Source organism: Macaca thibetana, chromosome 4, assembly GCF_024542745.1.
Source record: "Macaca thibetana thibetana isolate TM-01 chromosome 4, ASM2454274v1, whole genome shotgun sequence".
Taxonomy (NCBI): domain Eukaryota; kingdom Metazoa; phylum Chordata; class Mammalia; order Primates; family Cercopithecidae; genus Macaca; species Macaca thibetana.
In genome coordinates this window covers 115,516,752-115,533,928 of record NC_065581.1, presented here as the reverse complement: position 1 = coordinate 115,533,928, position 17,177 = coordinate 115,516,752, and the positions used below count along the sequence as shown (strand labels likewise).

Genomic DNA, 17,177 nt, shown 5'->3' with positions numbered 1-17,177 from the left:
TATGAGGCAGAAAAAAAAATGCACCTATCCCAATTGTTGGACAGTTTGTTTCTATGGAGGAATTAAACTCTGAGTTTATGTTGGCAGCTCTGTTGTAGCCATAATTTCATACCCCACCTGGTTGTAATGGAAAGTTCCACTTATAAATGCTATTTGTATCATTAAACTAAACATGAAACCTAATTCAGCCTTCCTGATCATAACCTTGTAGCCAAGAATGTAATTTATTTTTCTGAATATCTGGACTTCTGTAATAGTTGCCAATGAACAGACTTTTGAAGTACTCACTGATTAAACCATAAGTAACAATGACCTATTAAAATGACCGTCTTTTTATTTTCTCTGATGACTTTGAAAAGCATTTGGTCCGATAAAGCAGCTGTATTTGAAGATTCTCTTGATTTCACGTTTTAGTGGAATCATTGTGTTAATTAATGTTAAGCAGCACATTAAATTTCTCAGAGCGGTCAGGACTCATTCAGTGTCTGTTTAGGCTCTTTATGTACAAAGCATGTTCTAGGCACTGTGAGGACACGTAGTAGACTGGCCCTCAAGAAACAAGGTATTACTCATAAGAAAAAAAATACATAATGGAAAAACTGCACCAAAATGGCATGTGACTGGTTGTTAAGTGAATGATACAGATATTATTTTATTCCAGTGACAACTAGCCTTTAAGCTTCAAATTTATTAAATGCTACTCTGCATAAAAATATTTCAGGAAAATTAAATTAACCTATAATTGCAAAGGCAAAAATTCAAATGACCTACCATAGCATATTTACATATGCAGTATATTTGTGATTTTATACTGTGCTTCATTATTTAGTTTTAAGCTTTTTAAAATAACCTTCTGTTATGAGTATGTGCTAAATGAAGGAATCCTTTGATTATTATCAGTTGTTGATCAATGCTGAGCATTCAAAATGGAGAAATATCTTTATTGCAAATACAAATAATTATAGATGCTTTTCATAATAGCTATGAAAATATATAATAAAGTAGATAATAGTATGAATAGTAGATAACAGTATATCAAAATAGATAAAAAGTAGTATATCAAGATATAAGAAGTAGATAATAGTATATAAAAATCACTATCCACTCGGCAATTAGAAAGGAAAAATAAAGGAAAGGCATTCATATTGGAAAGGAAGAAGTAAAACTTCTCTATTAGAACATAGCATGATCTTATTGTAGAAAATCCTAAAGAATCCACACACAAAAAAACTATTGGAATTAATAAATGAGTTCAGCAAGATTGTGGAATATAAGATCAATGTAGAAAAATCAATTGTCAATAATCAGTCCAAAATGAAACTAAGAGAAGAATTCTATTTGTAACGATATCAAAAAGAACAAATTCAGCAAAGCAGTATAACGCATGAACGATGAAAATAAAACATCAAAGAAATGAATTAAAGGAGAACTAAATAAGTAGGAAGACATCCATGTTCATGGATGGGAAGCCAATGTTGTTAAGGTGACTGTCGTAATCAAATTTATCTACAGATTCAATGCAGTCCTTATCATAATCTCAACTACTTTTTTGGGCGGATATTAGCAAGCTGACCCTAAAGTTCACATGGAAATGCAAAGGACACAGAGTAGCCAAAAACAAGGAAATGCAAAGGACACAGGGTAGCCAAAAACAGTCTTGAAAAAGAACAAAATTGGAGGGACTTACCCTTCCCTTCCCAGTTTCAAAACTTATAACAAAGCTATAACACTGTGTGGTACTGACCTGAGGATAAACATATAGATTAAGAGGATAGAATTGAGAATCCAGAAATAATAATGACCTCAAATACACTTAGGAATTTTTGACAAGGGTACTAAACGGCCAAGTGGGGAAAGCATAGGAAGACTAGTCTTTTCAACAAATGGTGCTGTGACAATTGGATATTTGCATGCAAAAGAATGAAGTCAGACAACTAACTCACACCACACACAAAAGTAACTTAAAGTAGATCAAAGACCTAAATGTTAGAAATAAAACTATAAAACCCTCAGGAGGAAATATAAATGTATATCTTTACGATCTTAGATTAGGCAATAGTTTCTTAGATATAACAACAACCAAAGAAAATTTAGATAAATTGGACTCAGTCAAAATGAAAAACTTCTGTGCTTCAAAGGACACCATAAAGAAAATGAAAGGACAATTCACAGGATGGGAGAAAATATTTGCAGATTATGTGTTTGCGAATCCAGAATGTATATACAGAACTCTTAAAATGAAATAATAAAAAGACAATTTGTAAATGGATGATGGGTTTGAATAGACATTTCTCCAAAGAAAATATACAAATGGCCAATAAGCACATGAAAAAATTCTCAACATCATTAGTCGTAGGGAAATGCAAATCAAAATCACAATGAGATACCACTTCACAGTCAGGAGGATGGGTATAATAAACAACCAAAAAGACAGTAACAGGTCAGGTGTGGTGACTCATGCCTGTAATCCCAGCACTTTGCGAGGCCGAGGCGAGCAGATTGCTTGAGCTCAGGAATTTGAGACCAGCTTGGGCAACATGATGAAACCCTATCTCTACCAAAAAAAATTTACAAAATTAGCCAATCATGGTGGTGTGTGCCTTTAGTCCCAGCTACTTGGGAAGCTAAGGTGGGAGGATCACATGAGCCCAGGAGACAGACGTTGCAGTGAGCCCAGGATCATGCCAGTGCACTCTAGCCTGGGCAAAAGCGCAAGAGCCTGTCTTAAAAAAAAAAAAAAATATATATATATATATATATATATATCAATAACAAGTGTTGGCAAGGATGTGCAGAAATTAGAACCCTCATATGTTGTTGATAGGAATATAAAATAGTACAGCTGTATTGAAAATGGTTTAGCAGTCCTTCAAAAAAATTAAACATAGGGTTACCATATGATCCAGCAATTCCACTCCTAGGTATATACCCAAAAGAATCAGAAACATGTCCACACAAAAATTCATACATAAATATGCATAGCAGCATTATTTATAGTGGCCAAAAAGTGGAAACAATCCATTTGTCCATCAGCTGACAAGTGTATAAACAAAATATGGTATATCGATACAATGTGATATTAATATTATTATATCCATAGAAAGGAATGAAGTATTGTCTCATACTACAACAATGGAGGAGCCTGGAAAGACATTATTCTGAGTAAAAGAAGCCAGATACAAAAGGCTACATACTGTGTGATTCCATTTATAGGAAATGTCCAGACTCCTATAGGCAAAACCATAGAGACAGAAAGTATATCAGTGGTTTCCAGGGTCCAGGGGCAATGGTGAAAATGGAAAGTGACTGCAAATGGGTGCAGGGTTTCTTTTGGGGCTGACGAAATCACGTTCTGGAATTAGATAGCTGTGACGATTGCAAACTTTGTGAATATACTAAATGCTATCAAAGTGTGCATTTGTAAAGAGTAAATTTTATAGTGAATTACATCTCAGTTTTGAAAATTACCTTATTTGTTCTTGATCACGCTATAAATTAAGGTGTTCTCATAAAGCATAAGCTTGCAAAAAATATTGTCATTAAGGAGCATATTTATGTATTTTGTTTTTAAAAAGAAACAAAACAAGTTTGATAATCAATCTTAGAGACTGCATGAAATTTCACCAGTGCAGAGAGATAACAAGACCAACAGTTCTCTCATTATGTCATGAAGATAAATATAGTTTATCACTTCTGGTGAACTGATGTACATCCTTTTTATTAACCTGATTATAGGCCTTTTTCACTCAGATTTATTATATCAAACAGTGATTGTTCTGAAATTGAGGGAAGAATCATAAGTATTTCCATACAGACGTTTCATGTTTCTTCTCTTGTTGTTTTTTCCAGGTACTGCCTTTCCCAAGCCAGGTGGTGTACAACAGAGTAGGCAAGTGTGGGAGCCGTACTGTGGTCTTGCTTCTGAGAATCCTGTCGGAGAAGCACGGATTTAATTTGGTCACATCAGACATTCACAACAAAACTAGGCTTACTAAAAATGAACAAGTAAGTTGACTTTGCCCATTGTTGAATTGTATTTTGCTTCAGCTCATTTGTGTAACTAATGGGTGCCTTGCAGGTCATTCTTCAGACTCCTGATGAATGAATACCAGAGTTTTGATTTCATGCTGTATTTTGGCCAGAGTGTGGAAGGAAATTTAAGTTAAGGCTTCCACAAGAACTCTATAAACCAGGGAATTTCCGTGAAGGGATACTTCCATTAGGACTGATGAAGGACTGTGTGTACTTGCCTTTGTCTAGTTAGCTAAAATTAGCAATATATACATCTCAAAGAGTCACACCACCAAGCTATAAATAATGCTGACATCTTCACTGTCAAAATGAGAAGATTTTATTTTAATATTCTTCCTTCTGCATTTTCTCACCAGTGTCCAGAATCTTTATGGTTAAATTAGTTGATGGGGGACATGAGCTTCCTGCTATGGGAAACTCAGAGGATCTTAGGCTTTGAGAGCAGCACTTGGAATATTCAGTGGTAGGAAAAGAATTACCCCACATCACAGGAACAGTTTTGCCCTAATGTAGCTGAGTTGTACAAGTGGACGTGCTAATGGTAGGATGGGAGTGCTATCCTCTACCAAGAAGCTGTGAAGGTTTACTTTGCAAACCTTTACAGAGGTAGGGGCAACAGTCTCTGTGGGGCTGCTCTGCTAATGTGGAAAAGTCAGATAGAGTGTTCTCATGGTCATTTTACAGAGTTAGGTTTGTCATCCTGGTCTCAGAAACTGGCTTCTGTCTCCTTACCTACATAGGACGAGCGGCCACCCAATGAGTGGTACTTGCATGTTGGGAAGAAACAAGGGACATGTCTAACGATCTAGTTGAGATCATCATTATAAAAATTTCCTCACACCTGTAATCCCAGCACTGTGGGAGGCCAAGGATCGAGATCGAGGCCAGGATCGAGACCATCCTGGCCAACATGGTGAAACCGCATCTCTACTAAAAATACGAAAAAATTAGCTGGGCATGGTGGCACCTGCCTGTAATCCCAGTTACTCGGGAGGCTGAGGTAGGAGAATCACTGGAATCCGGAGGCAGAGGTTGCAGTGAGCCAAGATTGCACCACTGCACTCTAGCCTGACAACAGAGTGAGACTCTGTCTCAATAAATAAATAATACATAAGTAAATAAAATAATAAATAAATAAAAAATTTCCACCCATGTCCGTTTTCTTTGGACATAATCTCCAGCTTTGAGACATTCAGAACCTCACAAATGGAGAGAATCTCAATCTTAATTTACCAATTGTGTATTTCCATTTTATCTTGGGGAAAAGTAGAACTGTTTTAAGACAGTAACATAGCCAACCACACTTGTTCTGAAGCCACTATGTTTTGTGTCTTTTATAAGACAGAGATCAAATTGCCCACTACTTTGCAAACTTCCATTAAAGAATCACTCAGTATCAAGTTTAAATAGCCATTATCGGCACCAATAGTTAGAGTCATTACCAATCAGCAAAAAATATTTTAAGGTTATACCTTGTAGGTTCCACAGTAGGGTCTCCGTAGAAAAGAATGATCTTTGGTGGCATTTAAGGATATTGCATTTTATATATAACATTGTTTAGTAGGGGCAGGTTCTCTTTGATTACCTTACTTGATTGAAGAGCTAATGTGATTAGGCTGGTGATGCCTTTTAACTGCCTGAAAGAAAGGAATTATAAATAAATACATTATTGTGATTTTATTATAATTGTTAAATTTGGTTTTCTTTTGAATCTAACTCTTATGGCTTGCATATCTATCGGATTACACGTAAATATAATATAATGATACTCAGTTCCCAGATGCCTCACAAAACACAGTTGCTAGATTTTAGTTCCCACTTCAGGATAGAGAACAGACTACCCACAGAGAGTAGGACAAAAGTAACTTAAGGATTAGACATTGGGATGTTCAGGAATGCTTAGAAGAAAGAGCACAAAGTACAGTATTTAAATGTGCCATGGGATTTTATAGAGATCAACCTACTTTGTTTCCTATGAGGAGCGAACATGAAAAAGTAAAATACACTTGTAACTATGAATGGAATAATTTAGATCAAAAATTACCAGCAATTTACTAACCATGTGTAGATTGTTAGATCCAGAAAGGGTTAAAGACAAAGTCATCCTTCTCTTCTAAAATATAGGCTAGCTCTCATCTGTTTGGAATGGTTGGCTTGTCTGGAAGCCAGAGAAGAGACTAGACAGTCTTTTAAGATTCTTTCCAGCCCTGTGATTCTGTGATATATTTGTACAGCTTCTAGCATAATCTGTGTATTGTGCAGTTGAAACATTTCTGATTCCTGTGGTCAAAGTGACCTAGAATATATTTCATTACTTCGTTATTCCAGATTTCTATTAAATTGTAAGGCAGTTTTAAAAACATATGGCAAAGGTAAAGATAAGGTAGAAAAAACAAATATATAATTTTAATGTGAAAACAAACATAATCACAGTGACCATTACCTCTCTGCAGCCAGTTTGTCTGGCTCTGGCATGCAGAGAGAGAAGCCAGGAAATAAAAGGACAAGAAACCCAGTTTGAAGTTCAACAACATTTAGAGAAACACTTTTTATGTCCATGTATTGTTTTTATTAAAGTTTCAATGTGCATAAAACAGAAAAAAATATTATTTTAATATATATTCAAGAAATAATTTGTGGTATGAATAGCTCCTTTTTTGCTAATTTATTAGAGGCACGCAAGGGGAAATGGTTTAGAAGACTAGTGGAAATTTTAGTCAGTTGTTCTCACCTATAAACAGTAGAATTCTGAAAATTTGTTCCCATAGAATCATCATCCTCTAGAGTTAATAACAATTCCGCTTCAGGTGCAATATGACTTAAACAGGCTCTTGTGGGCTGGCCTGGGACTTTATCCACCGTGCAGAGAGTTTCTTTTATGGGAGAAAATGTGCTCCAAGTTCCAAACTACTGACTTACAAATGAACTTTGGAATAGTATCCATTTCTAAGACTGAATTATCTATTCCATTTCATTCATACAAAAAGGGACCTCTCTAGGCCACAGTCACATTCACACATGCATTGCTGTCTGGAGGGCAGTTGTGATCACACAAACACAAACACACACACACACACACACAGAGAGAGAGCTAAATTTTTTAAATCTATTAAATGGAACAAGACACTGAAGGGATTATTAAAAAGGAAAGGGAGTGTGAAGACACCAAATGTTAGAATGCCTATAAAAATCCCACTACATCCGTCCTTATAGAAATAGAAATACCTTTGAAGTTCATGTTTTGGAAGACTCCGCCTCAACAGCACAGCATGGGCAATGGCTGCTGACGAAGCGTTGGACTTTCGCACAGCTCATCGTGCAAACCTGTGATATCATTGCACTGATGCTCTAAACAGATTTCAGGGTCTTAAGCTGGCTTAAATTATCTCTTGAAAAATGGAGATTATATACAGCTTTGAAAAATAGGGAAGTTTTTCCCCCAGAAAACGTGGCACGTGATTGCCAAAAAAACACATAACCATCTTTGGTTAAGACGTGGCACCATCTTTCTGAGCATTGCTGTAAATACAATAAAGGTCAACGTGCTGCAGGTGTATTACAGCTATGAGAATCCACAATTAATTGCATTCTCTTTAAAGAAAAGCAAAAGTTACCAGCATATTGAGAAGGCGCATAATTCTACTCTATTTCTGTTGAAACTGAGGATTACGTATTAGATATAGCACCTATTATTTGCTAATTGTTTTCCTTCATTGTTTCGTTGAACTTTTTGGACCTCAAAATATACTACTGAGTGGATATGATTCCCTGTTTTATGGGTGAGACACCTAAGACAATCAGATTGTAACTTTCCAAATACATTATAATGACTGTCAGTGGCTGTTGGCCTTGAACCTAGGCCTTCCTTAATCCAAAAGCCATTCTCATCATACAGTGTTTATCTCCTCTGGCTGGACAGCAGAATCTCAGCAGAGCCTTTTAAAACCTAGAGTTGCAATGGCCCTTCTCCTGGAGATTCTGGGGTAGGGCCCAGAAAACTTTTTCTTTAATGAAGTGCCACAAGAGATTTTATGATGCAGCTAGGGTTAAGAAGCTCTGTTGAAATCATCATATCAGCATTGCCCTAGATATGTTCCTGAGAATCCTAGTCCTCTAAGACATTGAAAGAAAGAAAATATTACGGTTCAATAAATTTGGCAAATGTTGCGTGCCTTGTCCCGAACGAATCAATTCACAATGATTATTTGCATTTTAAAGACTTCCAAAATTAAAAACAAAACTGCAAACAAAACAAACAATTTAACTGGGTTTCACCTAGCGTTTTTGCGGTCTTCGTTGGTTAGGGGACCCTTTATGAGTGTTTGTGACTGATTTGCACTCTGCAGAACTCCAGTTCACAGTCTGTGAAATACTAGGCAAGTCCACATCCTCCCACCAGTTGTAACAGTAAAGGCCACTATATCACTATAAACGTCACATCTGTTCTGACTCTCCAACAGCTATCCAAATTATTAAAGCCTTGAAGAGTTATGTGAAGGTGGAGAAGAGAGAGATCTTATGTCCATGTGTCATAGATAGCTTTAGCTTCTTGATCAAAACAATATTTCTTTACAATATTTTAAACTTCCCTCTCCTATTGCTCTTGCCCACTGCAAGTTTCAAGTCTGCATGGTGGCTAGAAATCAATGAGACTTAGGAGGAAACAGAAAACCCAAGTCACCTAAAGAAACCGTGTGAAGTTTGTAAAAGTCTACAGGCTGCAGGGATCCCTAAGGCATGGTTAATCAGACCTCTGTTTAATCAAGAGATGGGCCAGGCATGGTGGCTGACACCTGTAATCCCAGCACTTTGGGAGGCCGAGGCGGGTGGATCACTTGAGGCCAGGAGTTCAAGACCAGCCTGGCCAACGTGGTGAAACCCTGTCTCTACTAAAGATACAAAAATTAGACAGGCATAGTGGTGCACACCTGTAATCCCAGCTACGCGGGAGGCGGAGGCAGGCTTGAACCCAGGAGGCAGAGGTTGCAGTGAGCTGAGGTTGCACCACTGCACTCCAGCCTGGGCGACAGAACAAGACTCCATCTCAAAAAAAAAAAGAAGGCGGCACACTCCTTCATTTTTTAAGCAGATTTCTTTGTTTTTTGTTCTTTTCACTTTGATAAATATTTATTGAGGACCTAGTATTAACATGTGTATTAAACCTCAGGCAGCCCACTAGATATGAGTACACCCTATTTCTAATCCTCAAGGCAACATTGTTAGGAAAGCATTATCACCCCATTTTAGAAGAGGGAATAAGTGTGTACAGGAGTCTGATTAAAATGTGTTGTGAATTAAGAATAATGTGGAAGAATAAGACTTGAAAGCAAACGGGGGTCAAATCCCGAACTTTAAATGCTGGGCTTCAGAGTTGGACCTTTCTTCAGTAGACAGTGGGAAGCTATTAACCCATTTTTGCAGGTTTTTAAAAAAAATTTTGCAATGAGACCTTGGCAATGACCTTTAGCAGTAGGATGTAAATAACTGCCACATGCTTAGCGTTCCAATAATGGAACACAAGGCATACATGGGTTAATAAAATATGGTTCTTAACCGTGATAGGCACCATATGGTTCTTAACCGTGATAGGCACCAAAATCTGCTGGGGAGCTTTCTCACAGTATGTGTATTCAGGTCCCACTGCAAAATACAGAGTTAAACTTGTAAAGGCAGAGCCAAAGTTATTTGTATTTTGCAGGGGAAAAACTCCCGAAGAGGTCCTCACACACAGCCCTATGAGGAATGATTTCACGAAAGCCTTTGATTATTTGAAAGTTTTCCTTTTATTGAAGTGAATCCTTCACTACGCTAGGAAAATCCCGCTGTCACCTGAGACTCTCTCAAGTGCCTGAAGACTCCATGTGTCCCTGAAGTTTTATGAAGTGGTGTCTCCTCATGAGCCTCTCTATTTATCCCAGGTACCTTTCTCTGGCTTGACACGTTTTGGAAAAACCTCACTTAGAATGACCCTCAGAACTTCCCGACTTTATAGGAGTGGGGACAGTGTCCACAGGCATGAGAGGTGCTCCAGCTGGACCCTAGAGTCAAACCAAAGAGAGGAGCCTGGTCCTGTTCCACGCCACAGGGATTATGCAGACGTCCAGTCTTGGAACCCTACAGACAGAAACTGAGTCCGCTAATAGAAACTTGGTGGAAAGAAAAGAGAAAAACAAGGAAGAAGCAGCAAGGCCTGCAAAAATAAAATAAGTTTTTCGTTTCCTTCCAGTTGCAGCCATGAGATTGATTTTCTCTGTAATTTAGACCCAGGCTCTTTGCCTTGATCATGTCATTGCTCCCCCTGGTGGACTTCTTCTTCATTGCAGGCAGGTGTTGCGCTGACTGCTTCCCGCAGGCCATCCTGCCTCCTGCTTACTAGGGCTGCTCCATATTGCGGGAAGAGGGAAGGGTCACCGGATCCTCCAGCCGTCCTCCCGGCCTCTGAGGTTCAAGGGCCAAGGGTCTTCCTCTGAGCTACTCCTTATTTTGCTTTGATATGTTAAAAACATGTCCTATCTTAAAAATACTTTGCAAAATTATAAGGCGTCTAGGTGTTCGTGACACAGAATTCACTTATGAACCACGTAGGGTTAGATACCACCTCTGCTGACAAATATTTGCCAAAGAGGTCAGGAGCAAAGTCTGACTGTGTTGGTAGAACTGCAGGTAAAGGTCTTCTGCTGTACCATCCCAGCCAGTCAAGTTGAAAGCAAAAGATTAAGAACTACTTACTGATATGCTGTGATCTGATTTTTTTTTCTTTCAGATAGCTTTCATTACATAGTTATCTTTTTTAGTACTTAAAATTAATTTTCTGTTCTTGTTAGGATATACTCAGTTTTCCCACCTAGAACTTTTAAAAAGTATTATCTCTGGCATTCTAAAGCTTTTATTTTTATATTATTTCAAAATGCTTTTCCATCTGTTAGAACTTTCTTTCAAATTTTGAGCACATCACAAGAAGAAAATTTATATTCCATAAACCTTCTTTGTTCTCCAGAGTTTTGTGCTAACCAATCTGTTCCTTCCATTTTGAAAGGTTATGTATAGATCAAATCTCTGTGGGAATGGTGAATAGATTGCAGCCAGTAAATAAAAAACAGGGTTTAGGGATTAGAAAGACTTGGATTTCAATCCTGGCTTTACCTCTTTGTGTGGATGAGGCTTTAAGCAACCAATGCAACCTTTCGTGCCTCAGTTTCTTAACCTATACAGTAGGCATAATGATACTTATCCATGGCTGGACGTGGTGGCTCATGCCGTAATCCCAGCGCTTTGGGAGGCCAAGGCAGGTGGATCACCTGAGGTCAGTAGTTCAAGATCAGCCTGACCAACATGATGAAACCCTGTCTCTACTAAAAATACAAAAATTAGCTGGGTGTGATGGCGCGTGCCTATAATCTCAGCTACTCGGGAGTCTGGGGCAAGAGAATCACTTGAACCCGAGAGGGGGAGGTTGCGGTGAGCTGAGATTGAGCCACTGCACTCCAGCCTGGGCAGCAGAGTGAGACTTCATCTCAAAATAATAATAATAATAATACTTATCCATGGAGTTCTTGTGAGGATTAAATGACAGCATGTATATAAAGAGCACCTTGGTGCACTCAAAAAATGGGAGTCTGTTTGATGGTGTTATGTCCTGGATGTTATAATGGTAAAACTGTTTGCTCCATGTGACACCAGGATAGTGAACATATGGGTCTGTCTCAGAAAGGCTAAATTCATAGCCTGAGTGCAAGATAATTCTGTCTTCAGTTAACTATACATTTCTTGACTCCAAAAAGGATTTCTAAAGATGATAGCTTCATTTCATAAATATTAGTGGGGTGTATGTTCTGTGCAGGTACCTTGAGTAGGTTTTCTAGGGGATAAAGCCTGCCCCCAACCCTCACAGAAGTTACATTCCAGCTCAGACTCAACTCAACTACAGTGTAATGTAGAAAGTGTATGTCCTGAAGAATTTTCAGATACACTGCTATGGAAGGTCACGTTCAAAACCAAGCCCGTTTCCCCCCTTATCTGCAGCCAAATTTGTTTCACCCCAGCATTGCCCATCTCCACGAATGGATACCATCACGTGTGCGGTTGTCCTAGTCAGGAATCTGGGAAAGAAGCTCTCTTGGCCACTTGCCCTGCCTCCTTTCCACTGGCAGGTGGTCACCTCCTTAACCCTCCCGGAACCTCCCCATCTGTCTTACTTACATTGACTTAGTTCAGTGGTTCTCACACTCTTGGGCCATACCATCCCTTGGAAGGCTTGGCAAAACACAGACTGCTGGCACCTCTTCCCCCAGAGTTCCTTCTAATTCAGAAGGCCTGGGGCGGAGCCTGAGTATTTGCATTTCTAACAAGTCCCAGGTGATGCTGATGCTGCAGGTCTGGGGACCTCACTGAAAACCACGATCTCAGTTCATGCCATTGTCATTTGCTGTTGGGATTATTGCCCAGTGTTCCTGGCTGAGCTTCTGTATCTAATCCTCACCCTCCTTCACATTCTCCACCCTGCCCTCAGATCTGGAAAAGAGAATCGTTTCTGGCTGTTGATCACCCACAGAATAAATGTCAGAATTCCTGCTGTGATCTGCAGTGCCCTCCATTAGCTGACTCTTACCTGATTCTCTAGTCTCACCTGCTACTTTGCTGATCCCATCTCGGATCACTGAACACCTCCGGCACACTGAACTCCTGCAGTTTCTTGGTGCCGTGTCATTTTATGTTTTGCCTTTTGTATCTGCTCTTCATTATTTGCAATGCCGTGAATCCCTTTCTTTCCTGGCTAACTCCTCTAGACCCTTCCAGACTACTCAGGAAAAACTCCTTGGAGAAGCATTACCTCCCCATCTGAAAGTAGAGAGAGGTGCCTCACTTATCTACCATCTACCTCATGGTGGTTATCACATGTTTATACCTGCCTCTTAGTCCACCTCACCCACAAGACTCTGACAGCTTCCTAACAGCAAGAACCAAATCCATCATCTCTATAGCCATAACCCTGAGCAGTACATTGCCTGACACAGAGGGGAGATCAAAGGATGTTGAATGAAAAGGGCTATCCAGGAAGACTACTTGGAGGAGGTAGGTATTTTAACCATAAGTAAATAGTGGTTAGCATTTAGACACACAAGCAGTAGCAGAAGAACATTCTAGAAGAGGGAACTTAAACCTGAGCTTGGACTTAGTCAGGCTTTGGTGTGAGGAAGGAACAATGAGGGCTCTCATTTGGCTGGCCACAGCATGTGTGGTCCTGAGAGCCAGTTGAGGGAAATAGCACAGGTGGAATTCACATGGCTCAACACGCCATTGAATATGGGAGAGTCCGGGAAAGAGCTGGATCAAAGGTGGGAACATGCCAATCACCGGTAACCCGAATTGGACTGTCCAGGGATGGATGAGGCTGGATAAAGAGCAAAGATGGGTGAGGATTAGGTGTGTTTGTGTCCGTGGTGGAGTTTGAGGGCACTGTTAGGACATGTTCTACTATCTTCTTCATGTGTCTTCCCACCCATCTTATTCTGTTCTTACCTCCAGTGCCTAATAAGTGCTTGATGAATGCTGAGTGAATTTATGCCATGGAATCGGAATAAAGGCCAGGAGTGGTCCCACATGAGCCAGGGAGAGGAGAGGTGGTGTCAGTGGTGGTTTTAGGTGGTGCCATTGTCACCCCCGATGCCTCTCCTGCAAATAAGATTTAGGTGAGGGAAGAGGCAGGCTGCTGGCCACGGGGGTAGGACCAGGCGAGAGACCTCAAGCAATAGCAGCAACGAGTTCAGAAGATGACTGCTTGTTGCCAGAAACAAGGAAAGTCTTAGAATTTGTGAAGATCAAACCGGCTGAGAGCTGAAACGTACCCTCTGCCTTCACTGTGCTAATACAATAAACATGAGCATTAGTACCTCGATTCTATGTTTAAAGATACGTCCAGGAAGAGTTATACATTGTCACTGCTAATCCGTTTTTCCCTTCTGAAATAGACGGCTTTATGACTATTATGACACTGTTCTCCAAATCTAACTACTACTATTCTTCCATTAAATTTAACACATGGCCATGTGTTTAGAGAATATAATATAATGTGGAATACGTGAAAGAAATGTTTTTGCTTCTGACCCGTTCTTCCAGTTTTCTTGTACAGTGCTAGGGGGCTTTCTTGTAGGACTCTTCTGTGTGCAGAGAAATATCTGAATAAAATAATCTAGAGATAAAAGCACTAATGGTCTTTACATTACACATACACACAGTCAAGAGTTATTTTTCCAAGCAGGCACCCGCAGAGATAAATTACCTATGGTTATGTCTCCAAACCAGTAATTCTATTAGTAAATCCATCAAAAATCAGAATTAACAACGTGACCACGCAGGAAGTTTTACTACCAAAAACAAGCACTTGCAGGTGGTGTGTCGAGGATAAACAGTAGATAAAGAGGCAGGATGCAATTTCCTTTTATACTGAGGCTTGAGGACAGACAGACCATTATTCACTCATACCTGCCACTGACTAACAGAAGCACAGGGTTGATGAACTGCGAGTCGTTTACCTTTAAAATTCAATTTCATTCCTTCAGTCGTTGTGAGCTTGAATATCTAATTACAAGGTTTACGCACTGAGATCCCAGTGTAATCATCTATAAAGCGTGTACTAGTTGGAGTTAATTCATTGAACAAATATTTATCGAGCACTTATATATGTGTCAGCCCTGTGTTAGACATGAAGGAACAAGGGGGACTCCGGTGTTCTGTCATGTTTGAGACAGACCTGGAGTTCCAGACTCTTATTTTATTGTTCTTGTTGCTGCTGCGGTTAACATGTGAATGACTGGTTTTGTTTCCAGTTTTTCAACTTGAACTGTTTCATAAAACATGAAATGTTGCACTTCTGACATTCATCCAAAGTAGCAAGCTGCAATGTGCTTTTCAAAAATTCCACAGTGTGTTCATTTTGATGGGGCCAATTTGAAAAACCGGGGAAAGAGAAGTTCAGAAAGTTAGGGAGTTATAAGAATGCTTGGAATTTCTAACAGATTTTGCTAAACATTTTCTGTATCATGACATGTTCCAGAAGGCCATAAAAGTTAGTTTACATGAATATAAACTACTTTTTGCCTTGCTGATAACTGCAAATAAATAATTCAGATGACCACCCACCAAAAAACCAAGACGTTTGGGGGTTTATGTGTTTCCTATAAAATGTTTTCCTTATAAATTTCATAGTCAAAGAGAACAAGAATGAAGTAGTACCTCATTTTATTCCATTTTTAAATTCTGCAGCACCTGTTTCAATATTTTTGTATATCCCAATAATATCACTACAGAATAAGATAATGACTAACCTCTTTCCTTGATTTGACTTTAAAGGAAGGGGTAGAAGGCATTCTTTTATTTACATTTTAGTACAGCAACACACTGATTTCTCCAGTCAAAATTAATTAATCTGTCACATTGCTTTCATGGTAACAATCAACTAAATGAGACACAGGACTATCAATTTGTATAGCACTGTTTTATTCACTAAGGAGCCTTATGTAAAACTTGATAAATGTTGCACTTATACTGCTGGTCCAGTGGTAATAAGTGGGAATAAAAAGAGCCAGATAGATAACCTTCAACTTAATATGGCTTGGTAAATTGGATCCTACATATGCTAATTTTGTACTTTTTTTAATAGATGGAACTGATTAAAAATATAAGTACTGCCGAACAACCCTATTTATTCACTCGACATGTTCATTTCCTCAACTTCTCAAGGTAAGACATTTTCCAGTTTAATGGTTCTTTCATTTTCTTCTAATGAACAATTACTTTAGAAATCTACCCTTATTTACAAGGTAGTACAATTGCCCTTGAAAAGACATTTTTAATCCATTTATTTTTGCTATGGAGGGATTGAAATTTGAAATATTTGAACAGAAACTTCATCTCTTCCTAGACTACTATCTTAAATCTTATAAAAACTTGGAATTATTTTTTAAAGAGAAGCCATTTGACCTAATAGCTCTTTTCAAAAAAGGAATCAGATTTTGTATTGAAACAAATAAGAAGACAGGAGATGGGTATTTTAGCATAAATATTTTATTACACAGTTTTGTACAATTTGAACCTGCACAGAACTCTGGGAATAATTCAGTGCTAGAGTAATGAGTATTTTCTAGGATCCAAAATACCAGCCTCTGTCTGTCTTTTTAATACAGTCATGTGCTACATCATGACGTTTTGGTCAATGACAGACCTCATATACATATTAATCCATAAGATTATAATATGGTATTTTTACCGTATCGTTTCTATGTTTAGATACACAAATGTTTACTATTGTGTCACAGTTGCCTCCAGTGTTCAGTATAGTCACATGCTGTCCAGGTTTGTAGCCCAGAAGCAATAGGCTGTACTCTACAACATAGATGTGCAGCAGGCTGTGCCATCGAGGTTTGTGTATGTACTCTAAGATGCCTGCACAACCACGAATCGCCTAATCACATTTCTCAGAATGTACCCCTGACATTAAGCAACGCATGACTGTAAACCATTTGATTTTCTAAGCCTCGCATGTTTGATGCTGGGGAGGTTTTTAAAATTCTGGTTTTTGTTTCCAGCGGCTGTGGTCTTCTAATAACAATGCAGATCTTCAAATTCAGGTTTTTAGATTCCCTATTTGTTAAATTACTAGCTTCAAGTTCTGAGTGTCCTTTTCCCCAGTGGTTCATTAGCATCGGTTGACTGTCACTGTGCCTCACTCCTGAGCTGATGGCCCTTAGTGTTTCACTCTCCCTGTGCTGGCCCAAATCTGCACTCACAGCTACTATCTAATGGCTGACAGATCACTGGATCCAGAGGCAGATCTGCTGGGGACCAGCCTGGGAACCTCTGGGCCTCCCTGGTCAGCCATCTGACGGGCACTTCTGTCATCTTAACAGTGCCTTGCAGGTCCACACAAGAGCACCAAAGGACCCGGGGCAGCAGGCGACGTCTGCTGGTTAGTGCTGACCTAGTGGCTCCTGCAGGCCAGGCACCCAGGGAGCTGGCTCCGGAGGAGCTGTTGCCCTGGTCCAGGGTGCCTGACAACCCACCTGGCTGGAAGAAGATTTCAGCCCTCCAAGGCCTTCCCTGCTGTGCAGCAGGTCCTGTGCAAATTAAGTGCAAAGAATGAGATTCAG

At 39.3% G+C, this 17,177-nt stretch overlaps 1 protein-coding gene across 1 annotated transcript in view; it reads left to right on the top strand.

Annotated features, from left to right (window-relative positions):
• The window catches only part of UST (uronyl 2-sulfotransferase), a 317,391-nt gene that overhangs the window by 178,803 nt on the left and 121,411 nt on the right, over positions 1-17,177 (top strand). Inside the window, exons 3-4 of the mRNA XM_050787162.1 lie at positions 3,850-4,005; positions 15,692-15,771. Of these exons, the coding sequence (XP_050643119.1) occupies positions 3,850-4,005; positions 15,692-15,771 (236 nt within the window). The remainder of the gene's footprint in view (positions 1-3,849; positions 4,006-15,691; positions 15,772-17,177) is intronic.